The sequence below is a fragment of the Triturus cristatus genome, chromosome 4_2, assembly GCF_964204655.1.
Source record: "Triturus cristatus chromosome 4_2, aTriCri1.1, whole genome shotgun sequence".
In the NCBI taxonomy this organism is placed as follows: domain Eukaryota; kingdom Metazoa; phylum Chordata; class Amphibia; order Caudata; family Salamandridae; genus Triturus; species Triturus cristatus.
This window is the reverse complement of record NC_140586.1, coordinates 669,255,076-669,274,298: the sequence shown is the minus strand read 5'-3', so window position 1 is coordinate 669,274,298 and position 19,223 is coordinate 669,255,076. Positions and strand designations below refer to the sequence as shown.

General features: G+C 42.3%; 1 protein-coding gene across 2 annotated transcripts in view; it reads right to left on the bottom strand.

Moving 5' to 3' along the window:
* The window catches only part of LOC146834875 (cytochrome P450 2J2-like), a 412,959-nt gene that overhangs the window by 170,785 nt on the left and 222,951 nt on the right, over positions 1-19,223 (bottom strand). For both annotated transcript variants that reach the window (XM_085602473.1, XM_085602474.1), the window contains exon 5: positions 4,075-4,251. In XM_085602473.1, the coding sequence (XP_085458599.1) occupies positions 4,075-4,251 (177 nt within the window). The remainder of the gene's footprint in view (positions 1-4,074; positions 4,252-19,223) is intronic.

Here is a 19,223-nt window from a genome sequence, read left to right as displayed (position 1 = left end):
CCACTGGGTAGGAATTTCACACCTGGATGACATAGGAACTTCAAGGCTAGATAGGAAGTTCAATGATGTTCAAAGGGTAGTTGAGGTAGGAAAAGGGAAAGGATTTTAGAGGTCCCACTTGCAGTTGAGCAGCTCTAACGCAAGTATGGTATTTAGGTTTGAAGTTGTTATAGGGAGAGTTAATTTAGGGGTGGGGTAGTTTATCGTTGGTGATTAAAGATGTATAGTGAGGTTATAGTTTTGTAAGGCAAAGGCCCAGTCTATGTTGTAATGTGCACCTGTTTCAATAAAGCAACCTTTTTCACACAATCCTGGTGTCAGTTGTCTGTGCTGCCCCCTCTTCCCCAATGGGAACTCCTTTGTCTCTCAGGGCAGTGGCAGTGTGCGCTACTCACAGGAATTAGGTCTTAAATATTATCCATATATAATGATAATATACTCTATCAGATTCCCAAAATAATGTGTTTGCTGGACTCGTCGTTGTAGCACAGCCCAGTCTTCCTTGGCTGCTGGCCTGGCGGTATTTCTGCATAGGGAGAGGCTATGTGATATCATGTGGTGACAAGGCAGGGCCTTTAAAGGCGAGAGGGCTGGGAGCGTGGTGCAGGCCATTATAATTATACCAGGGGGTGTCATTGTTAGCACTTACATGCGCTACCACAGATAGACGGCCCTGTGAGCGAAACAAACCACATCGGTGGAGTTAAATTTTATACCATGTTATGTGCAGATTTAAAAAGCAGTGCACACACACACACACACACACACACACACACACACACACACACACGCACACACACACAAACACACCCCTGACGTGAAGCACTGGTGGGAGACTGGCCCTGGGAGGCTGGAAACTTTAAGTAAGTGGGCTGGCCTGCAGATATTATTACTAAAAGTCGATATTGAAGTAATGCTGTAAAATCGACCTCCAGTAGCACAATCAACTCCAGTTGCAAAAAATTGACTCCCACCCTTCCAGCCTCCTGGGGATACTCCCGGTGCCCGGTACTGCCAGTCTGGGCATGCTGGGCCTTTAAAGAATCTTAAAACATGAGCAAATGGTCAGGATTTTTTTCTGGGAAAAGTGGCAACCCTAGAGCCTTTTGCAACCATACAGCTGTGCTGTCTGGTAAGCTCAACCTAAAAATGCACAAGCATCGATGTGCTGTTAACGTTTTGTTGATAAATATAACAGCACATACATGAACTAAGTGACAATGTGTACAGATTCAAGATAGAACAAAATTTTATGTATTAAACAGCAGTATTCATAACACCAGAAATAAAAGTCTGTAGCGAAAGAGCATGTATGGACTTAAGAATGTAGTTCATATTTCCAAAATATACAGTTCACAGACTAATGAAAAGATTACGTAAGAATATCAACCTTCTCTTGTTTATTATGGCACTAAATAGCGCTAGCAAATAGAATTTCCTTTAAAGCCATTCCCAAATCTAAAATTTGCATCTAGAGTTCCAACCACACAAGAACTTATCCTCGGGGCCTCAACCGGAGACCATCTTTGGCGTTTGACCTATGACTGCCATTTTAAAAAAGTTCGGTTTAAAACCCTTAAAGGAATTTACACAGTTTGGAGTAACGTACGCAAAATATTGGGGATTGGTAGATTTTCGTACTATACAACTATCTACGGCAATCAAAACCTCCCCGCAATTTTTACAGATCCATGTATGAAACGTTGGGTTACGTCAGGAATTACAAAACTAGTTTTTTTTTTCAATATATCTGGGCTTAATACATTTGAGTCATTAAAGAATAAATTTCTATTAGAACATCGTGATTTTTACAAATATTTGCAAATCAGAGACTTTCTGTTGAAAAAAGGGGGTGGCAACATAGCTTTTCAGACGATACAGATTATAGATACGATTATAAACAATAATACAATAAAAATTGGTGAAATCTACAACAATCTAATCACTAATTTACCTGATGATCTTGACAAACATTTTCAGATTTGGCAGGATAAATTAGAAATAACCAATAATTCTATTCAAACCGCATTTAACTTCTCGCAATCAATCTTAATCTCAACTAAATTACAAGCACAATTTTATAAGACTTTCTTTCAGTTATATTACACCCCCAAAAAGATTGCAAAATGGAGCTGTGGAAAGGGGACGAAATGTCCAAGATGTGCCCTCCCCGAAGTGGACTTAATACGCATGTTTGCCACTTGCAAAGAACTCTATACTATTAAACGGGATATTTCGATCTTTCTCTCAAAAATTTTTGATAGAGATATCGAAATAACAACTGCAGAAATAGTTCTGGGCGTTGAGGGGGAGCTTCGTCCAACCCCAACAAGGGGATTTATATTTATTTCAATGTCAATACTAAGAATCTGCTTAGCGGCCGCATGGTTAAATTCACAACCACCCTCGTTTCAACAATGGCGTGCACGTCTACTTGCTACTTATAGCTTTGAAATAGCAATATATAGATGCAAAGGTTTGAACAAGAAAAAGAAAGGTCTAGTCATTTGGGATCCACTAAGAGCATGGATAGAAGGTACCGCATAACCCAGATTAAATGTAGCTATGTTATAACTTTCGTCTTTTTTTGTAAAATGTATATATATACAAATCAATTGTAAATGCCTGTAATCTGCTGGGTGGAGGGGGGGAGGCGGGTTGGGTGGGGTTTTGTAAAATAAGTCATAAAAGCTCAATAAAGACTTGTTTAAAAAAAAAAAAAAAATAAATAAAGCCAATACATGAATGTATTTAACGCCTCAATCAGCTGGTGTTTTCTATATACCTGTGTACCTACCAATGCATATAGTCCTGCCATACATCCTCCCCCACTGCATCCACTGTTGTAAGAGCTTTGACAATATCGCAGCAAAGGTGTATAACAAATATCAATAACTTGTGACACTTGCTACCACCTCTTGGTAACACTGTACATACTTTTAATTTTACATACTTTTTAACAGATTGAATACACTAATAATTAATACAGACATAAAGGTGCTCTCAATGGAGAAAGCTACTGCAGTGGTTTGTACCCATGATAGCTTCACAAATGCACACATGCATGCACTCAGACCTCCACCGGCATCAGTAATGCAAGCCACGGCTACACACAGAAAACTGGTACTGTACAGGCAAAACGGCAAACTTACCTCACACTGACAGAATAGGCAGAACCTTGACAAAGGCGATGCAAGCTTCCCTTATAGAAAGATCAGGTGTAGCAGAGGTGACTGAAGTGAAAGTTTTTTTGTACACACCAAACAGGCACATTATAGTAAGCAAACACCGAAGCTCACATCACAGGCAGAGCAACGGGTAAATGCTTTCTTCCGACACGTACAATGCAAGCAGCAGCTGTACAACTGTAAATAACACCATGGAAAGGTGCAGCACTAGAAGACATTGTGCATTTTTACCTCATTAACAACACAAAGAGGAGACACAGGAACAGTATAACATCCCATCAGTCAGAGAAAAGGCAAAGTCCATGTAACAATGGTAAATGATTCTCTCACACACAACCGATGTAAAAAAAGGGCAGTGCTCTGCAGTCTTCCTTCACATATAGAACAGGTATAGTATAGAGAGTCACCTAGGAGACAGGAACGTTACATCAAACACATCCAATACAATACAGCAGCCTTCACTGGTTGCCCATAAAAAAAATTGATCACGGTTTCAACTTCTTTGGTCCACAAATCCCTTTATTGGAGTGGACCTCAGTATTTACAGGAAAAAACTCAATTGGCGTGCGCCCACCCCTGAGGGAAATGTCTGTCACATCCTCGCCGCATCCATACTGCCAGAAATGGGGGCAGATCACCCTCGTACCCAGCCCCTCAATACTGGAACCAGCTCCCAATACATCTTTGTGTTATCATCAACCACAGACAGTTTAAAAAAGCTCTTAAAACATGGATGTTTTAACCATGCTATTAGTGCACTACTCAGAATATTTTAATCTGTAGCCCACACATGAAGCTTTGCAGCAGCTCCTAGAGACCGTTTCAGGGTGATTTGTCGCGCTTAACAAGTAACAATAATCATAATAATAATATCCCTGAACCTTACCTTTTCAATTTCTGTGATGTAACAGTCAATGAAGTCTCTGGGCTCAGACGGATTCCAGTCCTCTCTGTGCTTCTGAATAATCTTTTTAACAAACATTTTAATGATTTTCCAGTGTTCAAAAACTTTGTGATGAGATCCAGGAAGGAACTTCATTATTTGTGGGAAACAATTGTAGAGCTGTACAAGAATACAAACAATAAAAGTGAAAATTTTGTATTCAGATGTATGAAATTTGTGCAAAATATATTGAAACATTATATGTATAACTTCTTCAGTTGTTCTATTATTATGTGTATCTATTAATAATCATGCACACACTAGTCACACTAGTAATAAGCCACGGTGCTCATCTAAATATAGTACTCGTCATTACTCTAGGTCCACCCCTACATCTCAACCAACATTACTTTGTTAGGAAGTTAGGATCTCTCAGCAAAGTTAAAACTGCATTAAGGCATTTAGCCCTGTATCTGAAGGACAAATGGAAGACGTATTAAATATACCCACCAGACCAGGAGGCGGTGCTTCCAACTGATTAAATAAAAGATTGGCCAGGCCAGCAGAGAGGCAGGGACCTAACTGATGGAAGTCCTTCTGGCAGTCAGGACCATATGGAACGCTAGATGGACCTAATAACTCAAGAGGAGCAAGAGGAATGGTCCGCCATCTCTGGGCTGGAAGGGTAAGACTCATCTTGCCCTTTTCCTATCAATAATCTTTATGGTTCTCCTTCCACCTCCCCCATTTCCTGCCATTCTGTGCACGTGTGAACAAGAGTGGAGCTTTACTTGACCCACCACGAAGGATAGCAGGCGGGCTCTATCAGTCTAGAGGGAGCCAGGCTGGTAATTTGCCTCCAAGACCCCTCCCCTCTACTTCAGGCATTGTGGTCCGCCACATGGTAGGTAGCAGAAAGGGTCAGGGTGGAGGGTGAAAACAGAGATCACTTCAGTTTGAATGGTAGTAGCTTCACCCTTAAACCACCTACAAACAGCCAGTGCATGGGCATTTTCAATTATTAGATAACAGTTTAGAGTTTATAAGACAGATCAATGATTTGCTAATGTTTCTGTAATAACTCAGAAAGGATCTGTGATACTTCCCCTTGTTCAGAGGTAGGCGTTAATTTATCATTCTCTCTCCATTGCTGAACCCAAGTGCCTGCGAAAATAGTCTATGCGCACCTACAGATCCTTGTCATTATAAATGTTGGTTGAAAGGAATATTTGTTTAATTTATTTTATATTGTGCATGAAGCAAAATGAATTGCTCTTAGCTGGAAAGAACATACAAACAATTCACTGCAGAACATGCAGAATAAATTGACCAATCAAGCGCTCTATACTGGATAAGTGCATAAAGGGCACATTTCTAGATGGTGCTTGTTCCACAGTGGAAGAGCTAAGTCAGAAAACCTACAGCCTGTGCTTAATTTGTAAAGAATCAGTGCCGGGCCAAATATTTTCTAAGAAGCCCATTGGTGCTGCTGTTGAATGTCAAGGTTGCTGAATACCAAGGCTGCTGAATCTTCGTTTCACCTCATGCCCCGTTCATCCATCAAAGTACTCTCCCACCCCTATATCCTGCTCTTGCATGTTCCTTGTCACAGCTGCTTTCTCGCCTTGCCACGGTTTTTCATATTTCTTTCCCTTTTACCTCCCTCTTTGCTGTTTTCTCCTTATCCTTGTGGAGCGAAGTCTGATGATTAAAAATAGCTTGTGGTCCTCAAAAAAAAGGGTGCCGGTGGGCCCTACTGGCAACCACCCACCCAAATTAAGCACTGCTTATAGTCCTCAAGACTCTTAAAACACTCAGAGTCCCAAGCCTGCAGACTTAAGTCCTTGCATAATCTTTTCAGATAAACAGGAAGGGGTTGGGTTGTGCAGACACTGCAATGTGAGAAAAAGCAGAATTTAAGTAGCTTCCATGATAGAGCCTAACGCAGTTACGTCTGTGGGGTATTGGCAGACTCCCTTCCTCTTGCCCAAAATCAAACTTATGATTCCCTGATCTCCCTGCATGGAGCTCATAGGAGGCTAAGAACAGATACATAGCATTTGACTAGTCATACTTAAAGCTCCAAATATGAACGTGCAGCAGAGGGTCACAGGCCCAGCATCTGTTTCTGGCCACCTACAACAGAACGCACATGCATGATGTTTGCTCCCAGCATCAAGAATTGTATATAGGCATCACAGCTAGACTGGGAAGCCAAAGCAGCCCTGGCAATTTTGATAGGACCAGCCCTGGGGGATGGGGTGGTAGCAAGTGTCAAGCACGGCTGCATTTCGTACTGGGGCCAATATTGCAGCACTGCTGAAAAATAGCCAGCCCCCAGTAACAAAAAAACTACCCCACTGCCGCAAACTGGTCCTTCACTCTTCCAACCTAGCAGGAAACCGCCTGATGCCTGCTACGGCCAGTCGGATCCTGATAGGCAGGGTGCTTAATTTGTATAAGAATAAGTGCAGGATCTCAATGTATTGTTCAGAAGCCCAAGGCCAGCACAACACTATGGTGTAGTTTTAATTTGACCCCATGCATCTTTAACCACCACCACCACACACTCCCTGTCTCTTTATCTCACTCTTGCAGGTTCTTTTTCTACCCTGTTATCTCCCTGTGTCAGTTTTCCATCTTTCTCTTCCTCTTTCTTCCCCCTTTTGTGTTTTTCTCTCTCTTTCAATCAAAGTCTGCTGAGGAAAAATAAGTGCCAGTGCGCCCAACTACAACTACCGGCTCAAATTAAGCACTGTATACGCCTCTCATCAAAACCTTTAAGACATAACTGGCTGGCAGCATGCTCACTGCCTGTGTTACAGCAGGATTATTCCTGATGGCAAAAAGGAAGAAAACATGTAAAGCTCCAAGCTTATCATTTTCTGTCTCCCGCGAATTCTGTTGTAAATTCCTTTTGGAGTGTCCTTTGTTTATCTATTTCACACAGGAATGGACTGGCTGTAGCGGGCCTCGGGCATTTGCCCGGGAGGCTGGAAGGGTGGGGAGGTTGGTTTTAGAGCTGTGGGGGCCGGGTTTGCAGCGATGGTGCAATATAGGTGCCCAGTAACATAAGCAGCAGTGCTGGGGGCCGGTTTTGTTACACGGCATTTCTTCACACTTGCCCCCCCAGGGGCTGAGGGCCGGTCCAACAAAATTGCCAAGGCTGCTTTGGATTCCCAGTCTAGCCCTGATTTCACAGCACACCAGATTGTGTCCATTTGAAACTGATGTGCACACAGAACACAAATCAAAAGTTTCAATGTAATAGGATGTGAATTCATAAGCTGACAATTCTTCAGAACACCTTTATTCTGGAATCAGTTTAACCAATGTTTTTTAAATAAACTTTACCCAGGAAGAAACCCATCCTTTTACATGTTTAATTTGCAGCAGTTGTAAAACTTCTTTCTTTCTTTCTTGCTTTGTCCTTCTGTCTTTGTTTCTTTACTTCTTTCTTGCTTGCTTTCTCTCTTGCCTTCTTTCTTTCCTTCTTTATTTTTGTTTCTTGCTTTTATATTTCTTTCCGTCTTTCTTTCCTTCTTTCCTTCCATCTTTCTTTCAGCAACACTTCATTCGTTTGCTCTGTGGTTGTGTCCAGCATACATCGAGGTGCAATGCGTCGACCCACTTCAGCCGCCAGTGGCTGACTTCACTTTCACAAGGAGCCCATCCACACACAAAGTAGTTCCTTTCAATTCCAGGGAGTACTATGATAATGTGTGCTTTTTTGAGTCTGAAATAACAATTTTGCCTTTAGCCAATGTTTTAATCTAGATTGATGAATGCCAGCAGCTTTCAGAACAATAATTTTCAGCAAAAACCAAGACAAAACATGAATTGCCATAAAGCTGAATGCCAAAGCCAGAACTATTAGCTTTGCAAATTTTTGTTTATAGAGTGTCACAAGTTAGGAGTAGCAACAGAGAAGGAAGAGAATGAAATAAACCAGTATTGAGATATATATATCTATATATCTATATCTATATCTATATTCACTGAAAAAACCATAGGTTTCACACACGTTATAGTTAGGAATTAGCATTTAAAAAACCTTGCAAATTCACTGAAAAAACCATAGGTTTCACACATGTTATAGTTAGCTGGACATTTTACTGATAAAAAACCAATGAAATTCCCCCGTTATAGTTACTGTAGGCAACTATAACTCACGCGACCGCAATCCTCTGCTGATGCTAATACTGTATTTAGACACTTATTTGCCCATGTCTTCTTCCATTAAATTTTAGCTATACATATATTACAAATATTTTTTTTTCATAAAGACACATATGTCATCAGCAGAGGATTACGGTCGCGTGAGTTATAGTTGCCTACAGTAACTATAACGGGCGAATTTCATTGGTTTTTTATCAGTAAAATGTCCAGCTAACTATAACATGTGTGAAACCTATGGTTTTTTCAGTGAATTTGCAAGGTTTTTTAAATGCTAATTCCTAACTATAACGTGTGTGAAACCTATGGTTTTTTCAGTGAATTTGTACGTTTTTTTAAATGCTAAGTTACTTTACGCCATTTGTGGTGTGCGCGCCCACTTAACGCAGTTCGTTCCGTGCGCGCACAGTGAGCACGCGGTGCGCGGTGTCCACGTTACGCTAGATGGGCCATGAACGCACGATGCGCTTCGCGCACCGTGCGCACATGGAGGAAACATATGATGAGCATCGTTGTGATAGGTAAAATATATGTTTTGTTTTGCATAAATAAGCAATGCACAAATGGTGTGCTTCGGGCACCATTTGCACACGGGGTGTGGAGAATGTGGATATTTTTTTTTTTTTATTATTTGCTACCGTACGCGTACGGTAAGCGTAATCGGCGAAATTTTCGAAAAAATTAAAATTGCCGTTTTTCACTTGGGGGATCATTGGGGACTCCCTCGACATGGCTAGGTGCTTGGGAGCTGTCTAAACAGCCCCTTTACATGTTTTTGCACTTTGTTTTTCAACCCCCTGTCAGAGTGCGAGAGAGAAAATGGCGGCCGTCGCTTCCTGGTTTTGACCGATTCGAATGTTTACTAAGATCTAACGGCCAATCAGAATCGCGCTCGCGCACATCACCGTACGCGTACGGTAAGCGCACCGTAAGCGCACCGTAAGCTGGCTCAGATATATATATTGATTTAAAGGCTATTTTCTCAGAATCTACTGAACAGATTTACACCAAACCTACAAAAGGCACTTCCTTGACCTAGGGACTACCTCTCTGCCAAATTTCATTAAATTCTGTTCAGCCGTTCGGGCTGTAGCTCTGTCTAAAGGTCCTATGGAAAAATGCATGGGAAAAACGCGTTTTGGGACCCCCCTTTTATCTCAGCCCCCGCTTGACGAATCCCCCCGAGACTTTCAGGGTAGGAGCGGAGCATAGCGCCCCACCTATTTTGAAAAATTTGCGAGGATTCGTCGACCAGCGCCAAAGTTATTCAAAATAGAATGTTGCGGATTTCCTATGGAAACGTGGTCCTAACTATAACTACCTACTGGCGACCGCCAGTAGGTAATATATATATATATAGATATATATATAGATCACAAAGGGATCCATCCTGTGTACTACATATATATATATATATATATATATATATATATATATATATATATATATATATATATATATATATGTATATATTATCTACTGGCGGTCGCCAGTAGATAGTTATATTTTATATTTATCACCATGACGATTTGAGTGATATTCATTAAAAGGCAACTATGCATACAATGAATCCACGTGGAATGTATTTACACCACTAGTGAAGCTCTGACATGTCTGATGCCCTACCGTGCCTAATCCCGGTAGACACCCTTGTCGGTTATTTATACAAACATGGGTAGCTATTGACGGGCACATTTAATACACATGCACACCAAGCCATTCAAAGGGGATTCGACAAAAATTCGACCAAAACTATGTAAGAAACCCCCCTCACGGTTAATAAAACACACATCCACTGCCGGATGTGTAATACTTTTTATTTTACTCTCTGGAAAGGGGACGAACATCACTTGAGAGTCACAGCTCGCTCCTGGCAGAGCCCAATGCTGTGTTACACCCACCATTGCCTGCCGAGTGCCGCACACCTCTGTGTTGTATTCCACCAGCTATTGCATATGCTATGACACTCTCTAGCTCATGTGCACTGTAACACCACCCCGTGAATATGTCATGCCACACTTGTCTTCGCACGGGTTATATTGCCCGATCTAACGTGCCTTCCTCGATGCCTATGTTATAACGCACAGTGCTATGCCATACATATTACAATCTGAGATCCATATCTTTGTCACAGTGCATATGCAACGTTACACTCCCCAGCACATATTTTATATTACAACTTTAGAGACTAGTTAGGTTACACAACACTGCCCTGTGCATATTACACTCCAAGGCCCACATCGCATAGCACGCGCTAGTGCCTGTGCTATCTCGCGCTCTCCAATGAATCTGTCATTGCGCACAATGTATTGCATATTATATTTCACGCCCGGTTCATCTTATATCACACTTTTTGGTGCATAGTTTATACCATACACTATATCTAGTTTTCATTTTCAATCGTGCTCTCAGGACTATGTTCTATATAACACTGTGTTCACCTATCCTTTTCACGGGCATTACATTTTGCGATAGGGGGTGGAGGGTCAGGGGGTGTTTCTGCCAAGTGAGCCCGGAGTCCCAGGCACAAACGTCCTCTTCTTCCTGAATAAAAGTGAGATTATGCTGCATACTTGTTCATATTTTAAGTAGTTCGCACAGACACACGTTTTAAAAACAATAAAGTTCCTAATACCCGCCTTCTCTGAACAGTTAGCTTGCTGCCCCATCCACCTCCTCCCTATCCTCTGTTGAGTGAATCCATGGACTAGCCTCCTCCCTCCTGCCATGCATGGTCTGATGTGCTGCCACTGCCCTCAATTTAGTATGATGTACCAGTCCCCTCCTCCTGCCCTCCATTGCCCAATTCTATGCCCCATCATTGACCTCCGGCTTAAACTCTGTGCTTAGATTGCTGCCCCTATTCTCCTTCCCCCTGCCCTCCGATGTCTTTGTGCATGCCCCTGCTCCATCCTTTTTGCCCACCATGTTCCATGGACCTGCCACTCCTATCTACTCTGAGTGTTCTGTTGAGCTGCCACTCCCCTCCCACCTGCCTAGCATTGTCAGATGACTGTAACCTGTCCCTGCCACCTCAACCCTGCCTGTCCACATGACATGCCCCTATCCTCTTCCTCCTGTCCTACATGGTCCATTGTACTGCCACACCCTTCTGCCCTCCCTGGTCTGTTGTGCTGCAACTGCTCCTCCTGCCTGCCCCGTGCGGTCTGTTGTGAGGCCCCTTCCCCTGAACTTTCTTGTCTGTGCACAGGTCCTGACCCTCCATCGTCCTTTGTGCATGCCCCTGCACCCTCCTTCTTGCCCATCATAGCCATTGTGCTGCCACTAACCCTTCCACTTGCCATGCATGGTCTTCTGTGCTGCCATGGCCCCTCCCACCTTCCCTGTGTGGTCAGTTAGCTGCACCTGACCCCCTCCCACCTTCCCTCCATGGTCTGTGTGTATGCCATCACAGTCTCACTGTTGCTCTTCATGGTGTGTCTTGCTTCTAGTGCCCATCCTGCCTGACCTCCATGGCTATCTTGCTGCTCCTGCCCTGCCCCCTTGCCCCCAGCCCTCTGTTTACATGTGCAGACCCCTACTCCCTCCCTCCTGGCTTGTCTGTTCCATTGTAATGCCCCTGATCCGTCCCTCCTGCCCTTTATGGTCTGTTATGCTGCAGCTTTCTCTCCTGTCTGTCCATTATGGTCAGCTAGCTACCATTGCCTCTTGCCCCTCTGTTCTCTGTTGTCCATGTGCATGGTCCTGTCCCCTCCCTCTTGCTTTCTATGGATTATTGTGCTGCACTCCCGTCCTGCATGCCCTGTGTGGTGTATTGTGCTGCCTCAAACCCTGATGCCTGCCCTGCAGGGTCAGTTTGGTGCACCTCTCCATGTCGCTCCTGTCCTCTGTTATCCAAGTCCATGTCCCTACCCCATTTCCTTCCATGATCCAATGTACCATACTTGCGAACATTTTGAACTTGGTAAGAGGGAGATTTTGAAAAAAAACAGGGGTATTGATTTTCCCCTTTGAGCTACATTGAAAAAGAGGAGATTGTAGACAGGAGACAGATCAAATAAAGCCCATTTGAGCTTAAAAACATTGGACGTTTCCTGGCTGAATCGGGTCTGTTGGCATGTATGGTTGTACTACCATTGCCTCTTCCTTCTGCCCACAATGGTCTATTACATTGCCACAGCCTCTCTTGCAAGTCCTGTATTGTTGGTTTGTTGCCCCTGCCCCCCTTTCCACTGCCCTCCATAGTCTGTCGTGCTGCCACGGCCCTTCCTGCCTGCTCAGTGTGGTTAAATTGTTGCCTTTGCACCCTCCTACCTGCCTTCAATTTTCAGAGTCCGTGCCCCTGGCCTCTGCCTCTCAACAGTATCCTAATGAACAACTAGATTGCTAACATTCTATATTTGTTACAAAAGTGTGGAACGCCTGACGTCATCTTGATGTAATCAAAACTGTAATACCTAGAGCATTTCCTTTAGAAATTACATATATGAGAGGGTCTTATTGGCATCAAAATTATGGTTAGTGCTCTAAAAGACTAAAATAAGGACATATTTTCTGAGTTTTTAAATAGCGACAAAGCACTTTTAAATTATTTGTTATCTTTATGTTTTTTTATCCAGTTGACCACTTGATTAAATGTTGCACTTAGGGGAGAGGATGTGGTGTTACTTCCAGAACTGCAGACTTTGCAACTGGGGAACCAGGTTGGAGTTTCTGCTTCAGCTCGACATTCTGTGATTCTGGTCAAATCACTTAGTCTCCCCATGTCTACAACCAAAATGAATTTGTTCTTGTGTGATGTAACCAATGCTCATGTAAAGCACTCCAATACCTGACAAGTCTTCACTATATAACACTGCAAAAACACAAAATAATAAGTGTTTTGCACACTTCTGTCATTGGGCTATATTTGGGCTACATCTGGGTGATTTTGGGCTACATTTGGGCTCTTTTGTCTCCGGTGGCCATCTTGGGAGATTTATTTGTTATGAAGTTTCCTCATTTCCTCATGTACTGCAGTCTCCTCAGTAGGAAATGCTTTCAGTTTTTTACTTTGATTCCATCATGAAGGTATTCAGATATGTCACACATTTGCCATAAATTCTGAAAGTTAGCACTCTAGTTGCTCATTAGATCACTGTAGTAAAACTACTGTTCACCATGGAAGTCTGCTCCTGGTATTAAAAGTGCATGTTTCAGTCTGCATGTCAGAATTTTTTAATGAAATAGAAGAGGATTTGAGAAGTCACTCAAAATGTGCCCTCATTTTCTTTCTTCAGCATTAATCATAATTTCTATGGCAAAATGAACCCCCTCATTGTGTTCCTTTTTAAATTAAATGTTTTAAGTGTTACCAGTTTATTCCAATCAAGTTGGCTTCAGGTGTGCCATACTTTTGTCATAATGAAGACAGTAAGCGCTCTAGTTGTTTTTAAGAACACTCTGGGACATTCTGTCATTGGGCTATACTTGGGCTACATCTGGGTGATATTTGGGCTACATTTGGGCTCTTTTGTCTCTGGTGGCCATCTTGGGAGACTTATTTGTTATGAAGTTTCCTAATTTCCTCATTTACTGCAGTCTCCTCAGTAGGAAATACTTTCAGCTTTTTACTTTGATTCCATCAAGAAGGCATTCAGATGTGTCACACATTTGCCATAAATTCAGAATGTTAGCACTCTTTTTGCTCATTAGATCACTGTAGTAAAGCTACTGCTCACCAGGGAAAACTGCTGCTGGTATTGAAAGTGCATGTTTCAGTCTGCATGTCAGAATTTTTTAATGAAATAAAAGAGGATTTCAGAAGTCAAAATGTGCCCTAGTTTTTCTTTCTGCAGCACTAATCATACTTGTTATGGAAAAATGAACCCCCTCATTTTGTTCCTTTTTAAATTAAATGTTTTAAGAGTTACCACTTTAATCCAAGCAAGATGGCTTCAGGTGTGGCAAACGTTTATCATAAGTAGGACTGTTAGCGCTCTAGTTGTTCTTTGGAACACTCTGGGAAGCTGCAGTAGAACACAAAGGAATCAACTGACAGTCTCTGCCCTTGTTGGATGTACATGTTTTACTGAGAATGTCAGACTTCATTCTCACATGACTGAGAAAGAAAATGTGAGTTTACAGAAAATAAGCTCTCAGTTTAGCTTATAGATCACCTTCCAAACCTCTGTGGGAAAAGCATGAGAAAATATTTTTCTCTCAATCATGATATCCCAGCAGAAGGCTTTTTCACATGGTGAAATCACCTTAGAACATACCACAATTCCTAAAATGAGTATGGTACCATCAACAAATGATTTATAATGTAACTAAAGTCTTAAAACCTTCTATTAACTGCAATGCTTTTTAATGAGGTGCTATCATGTATATTGGTCCCAAGATGGCTGTCAACACTTCTTGGATGAAGTGCTGACAGCCAATCAGATCTCAGGATGAGATGTGTGGTTAGGCTCCGCCCACATATATATATGATTTTACTTTTGATTTTCTCAGGAACTACTGAACAGATTGACACCAGACCTGCAAAAGGCACTTCCCTGAGCTGAGGACTACCTCTCTGCCAAATTTCAAGTAATTCTGTTCAGACGTTCGGGCTGTACCTTGGACTAAAGGTCCCTATGGAAAATTGCATGGGGAAAACGCATTTTGGGACCCCCTTTTTTCTCAGCCCCCACTTGACGAATCCCCCCGAGACTTTCAGGGTAGGAGCGGAGCGCCCCACCTATTTTGAAAATTACGCGAGGATTCGTCAACCGGCGCCAAAGTTATTCCAAATAGAATGTTGCGGATTTCCTATGGAAACACGGTCCTAACTATAACTATCTACTGGCGACCGCCAGTAGATAATATATATATATATATATATATATATATATTACCTACTGGCGGTCGCCAGTAGGTAGGCATAGTTAGGACCACGTTTCCATAGGAAAACCTCAACATTCTATTTTGAATAACTTTGGCGCCGGTTGACGAATCCTCGCGAATTTCTCAAAATAGGTGGGGCGCTACGCTCCGCTCCTACCCTGAAAGTCTCGGGGGGATCCGTCAAGCGGGGGCTGAGATAAAAGGGGGGTCCCAAAACGCGTTTTTCCCATGCATTTTTCCATAGGACCTTTAGAACGAGCTACAGCCCGAACGGCTGAACAGAATTACTCAAAATTTGGCAGAGAGGTAGTCCCTAGGTCAAGGAAGTGCCTTTTGTAGGTTTGGTGTAAATCTGTTCAGTAGATTCTGAGAAAATAGCCTTTAAATCAATATATATATCTGAGCCCGCTTACGGTACGCTTACCGTACGCTTACGGTAAGCGTACGGTGGCGTGCGCGAGCGCGATTCTGATTGGCTCTTAGATCTTAGTAAACATTTGAATCGGCCGAAACCAGGAAGCGGCGGCCGCCATTTTCTGTGTTTCACTCTGAAAAAAAAAGAGTGAAAACAAGAAAAGGGGGCAATGAGGAGAGTTACAGACCCCCTTACATTTGTGAGGGGGTCAAAGAAGGACTGTAAAGTACAAAACAAACATTTATTGATTTTTAAAAAAAATCACGGGGTACGCGTACGGTAAGCTTACGGTAAGCGTACGGAAGAAACATGGCGTGCGCGAAGGAGATTCTGATTGGCCCATAGATCTTAGTAAACATTCGAATCGGCCGAAACCAGGAAGCGGCGGCCGCCATTTTGTGTGTTTCACTCAGAAAAAAAACAGAGAAAACAAGGAAAGGGGGCAATGAGGAGAGTTACAGACCCCCTAACATTTGTAAGGGGGTCAAAGAAGGACAGAAAAGTACAAAAAAAACATTTATTGATTTTAAAAAAAATCACGGGGTACGCGTACCGTAAGCTTACGGTAAGCGTACGGTAAAAAAAATAAAAAAAAATAAATGAAAAGCAGATTTCAGAGTTTGCTCATCATATGTCCTCCATGTGCGTAATGTGGGCACGCGGTGCGCGAAGCGCACCGCGTGCTCACTGTGCGCGCACGGTGCGCGAAGCGCACCGTGCGCGCATGGAACGAACTGCGTTAAGTGGGCGCGCACGCCACAAATGGCGTAAAGTAACTTAGCATTTAAAAAACCGTACAAATTCACTGAAAAAACCATAGGTTTCACACATGTTATAGTTAGCTGGACATTTTACTGATAAAAAACCAATGAAATTCCCCCGTTATAGTTACTGTAGGCAACTATAACTCACGCGACCGTAATCCTCTGCTGATGACATATGTGTCTTTATGAAAAAAAAATATTTGTAATATATGTATAGCTAAAATTTAATGGAAGAAGACATGGGCAAATAAGTGTCTAAATACAGTATTAGCATCAGCAGAGGATTACGGTCGCGTGAGTTATAGTTGCCTACAGTAACTATAACGGGGGAATTTCATTGGTTTTTTATCAGTAAAATGTCCAGCTAACTATAACATGTGTGAAACCTATGGTTTTTTCAGTGAATATATATATATATTACCTACTGGCGGTCGCCAGTAGGTAGTTATAGTTAGGACCACGTTTCCATAGGAAATCCACAACATTCTATTTTGAATAACTTTTGCGCCGGTCGACGAATCCTTGCGAATTTTTCAAAATAGGTGGGGCGCTACGCTCCGCTCCTACCCTGAAAGTCTCGGGGGGATTCGTCAAGCGGGGCTGAGATAAAAGGGGGGTCCCAAAACGCATTTTTCCCATGCATTTTTCCATAGGACCTTTAGACACAGCTACAACCCGAACGGCTGAACAGAATTACTTGAAATTTGGCAGAGAGGTAGTCCTCAGGTCAAGGAAGTGCCTTTTGTTGGGTTGGTGTAAATCTGTTCAGTAGATTCTGAGAAAATAGCCTTTAAATCAATATATATACCTGAGCCAGCTTACGGTGCGCTTACGGTGCGCTTACCGTACGCGTACGGTGACGTGCGCGAGCGCGATTCTGATTGGCTGTTAGATCTTAGTAAACATTCGAATCGGTCGAAACCAGGAAGCGGTGGCCGCCATTTTCTCTCTCGCACTCAGAGTGTGGATTAAAAAACAAAGGACAAAAACATGTAAAGGAGCTGTTTAGTTAGCTCCAAAGCACCTAGCCATGTTGAGGGAGTCCCCAAAGATCCCCCAAGGCCAAAAACGGAATTTTAATTTTTTCGCTAATTTCGCCGATTACGCTTACCGTACGCGTACGGTAAAAAGTTATAGCAAAAAAAATAGTATCCACACCCTCCCCACCCCATGTGCAAATGATGCCCGAAGGGCACCATTTGTGCATTGCTTATCAACTTTTAAAAAAAATAAAATATAACCTTTCACAACGAAGCACATAATATGTCCTCCATGTGCGCACGGTGCGCGAAGCGCATCGTGCGCGAAGCGCATCGTGCGTACATGGCCCATCTAGCGTAACGTGGGCACGCGGTGCGCATAGCGCACCGCGTGCCCACCGTGCGTGCACGGCACTAACTGCGTAAAGTGGGCGCGCGGTGCGCGAAGCGCATCGTGCGCGCACGGAACGAACTGCGTTAAGTGGGCGCGCACGCCACGAATGGCGTAAAGTAACTTAGCATTTAAAAAACCGTACAAATTCACTGAAAAAAAAAAAGGTTTCACACACGTTATAGTTAGGAATTAGCATTTAAAAAACCTTGCAAATTCACTGAAAAAACCATAGGTTTCACACATGTTATAGTTAGCTGGAAATTTTACTGATAAAAAACCAATGAAATTCCCCCGTTATAGTTAGTGCAGGAAACTATAACTCACACGACCGCAATCCTCTGCTGATGCTAATACTGTATTTAGACACTTATTTGCCCATGTCTTCTTCCATAAATTTTTAGCTATACATATATTACAAATATTTTTTTTTCATAAAGACACATATGTCATCAGCAGAAGATTGCGGTCGCGTGAGTTATAGTTTCCTGCACTAACTATAACGGGGGAATTTCATTGGTTTTTTATCAGTAAAATTTCCAGCTAACTATAACATGTGTGAAACCTATGGTTTTTTCAGTGAATATATATATATATATATATATAACTAATCAATAACTAATATAGACTTTCACGTAGCTAGTTCTTGTAACAATCCTTTGAGTCTCAATCCAGTTTTTGTTTATTGGCTCAGCATAATTGTTTTAATACGTGCTCAGTAGGTCCCCCTATGCTAATATATGGCAGCTTCAGCAATATATCATGATGCTTTATTGTTTCAATTGGTCATCAACATTAGATTTTCCAAACAGTGCTTTAGGAAAATGCCCACTTGGGCTTTATTTTCAAGTACTTACAAATGTCTTCAAATGTTTAAATATTTACATAAATCTACATTAATTTCAATAAGTACTATCATGTTTATATAGTACTGTCACTTCAGGAATTATTCCTTTATTAATATGAACAATGATGGACTGATGTACCCCTTTCGAATACTTTGCATCATTATATTACTCAAAGTGACACTAGTCTGAGGAAAGACTCGTTTAATAACAGTATTTCTTTCATGTTAATTGTTTTTACTGGTTGCCAAGTAACCTGGGGGTGTGTGTTACGTGCACGTAATTAGCTTATAAGCATTGTATTTGAACTGGGTCAGACACAGTGAGCAAGGCGGACTTGTTCGCCGAAACGCGTCTGGGCCACAGCTTTTTGAAATAAAGCATTTTCTTTAAGACTTATCCCACGGAGTCAGTGCCTGTTTCGTATGTATGGAACCCGGTTTGGAGCGAATATATATATATATATATATTATCTACTGGCGGTCGCCAGTAGATAGTTATAGTTAGGACCACGTTTCCATAGGAAATCTGCAACATTCTATTTGGAATAACTTTGGCGCCGGTCGACAAATCCTCGCGAAATTTTCAAAATAGGTGAGGCGCTACGCTCCGCTCCTACCCTAAAAGTCTCGGGGGGATTCGTCAAGCGGGGGCTGAGATAAAAGGGGGGTCCCAAAATGCGTTTTTCCCATGCATTTTTCCATAGGACCTTTAGACACAGCTACAGCCTGAACGGCTGAACAGAGTTCC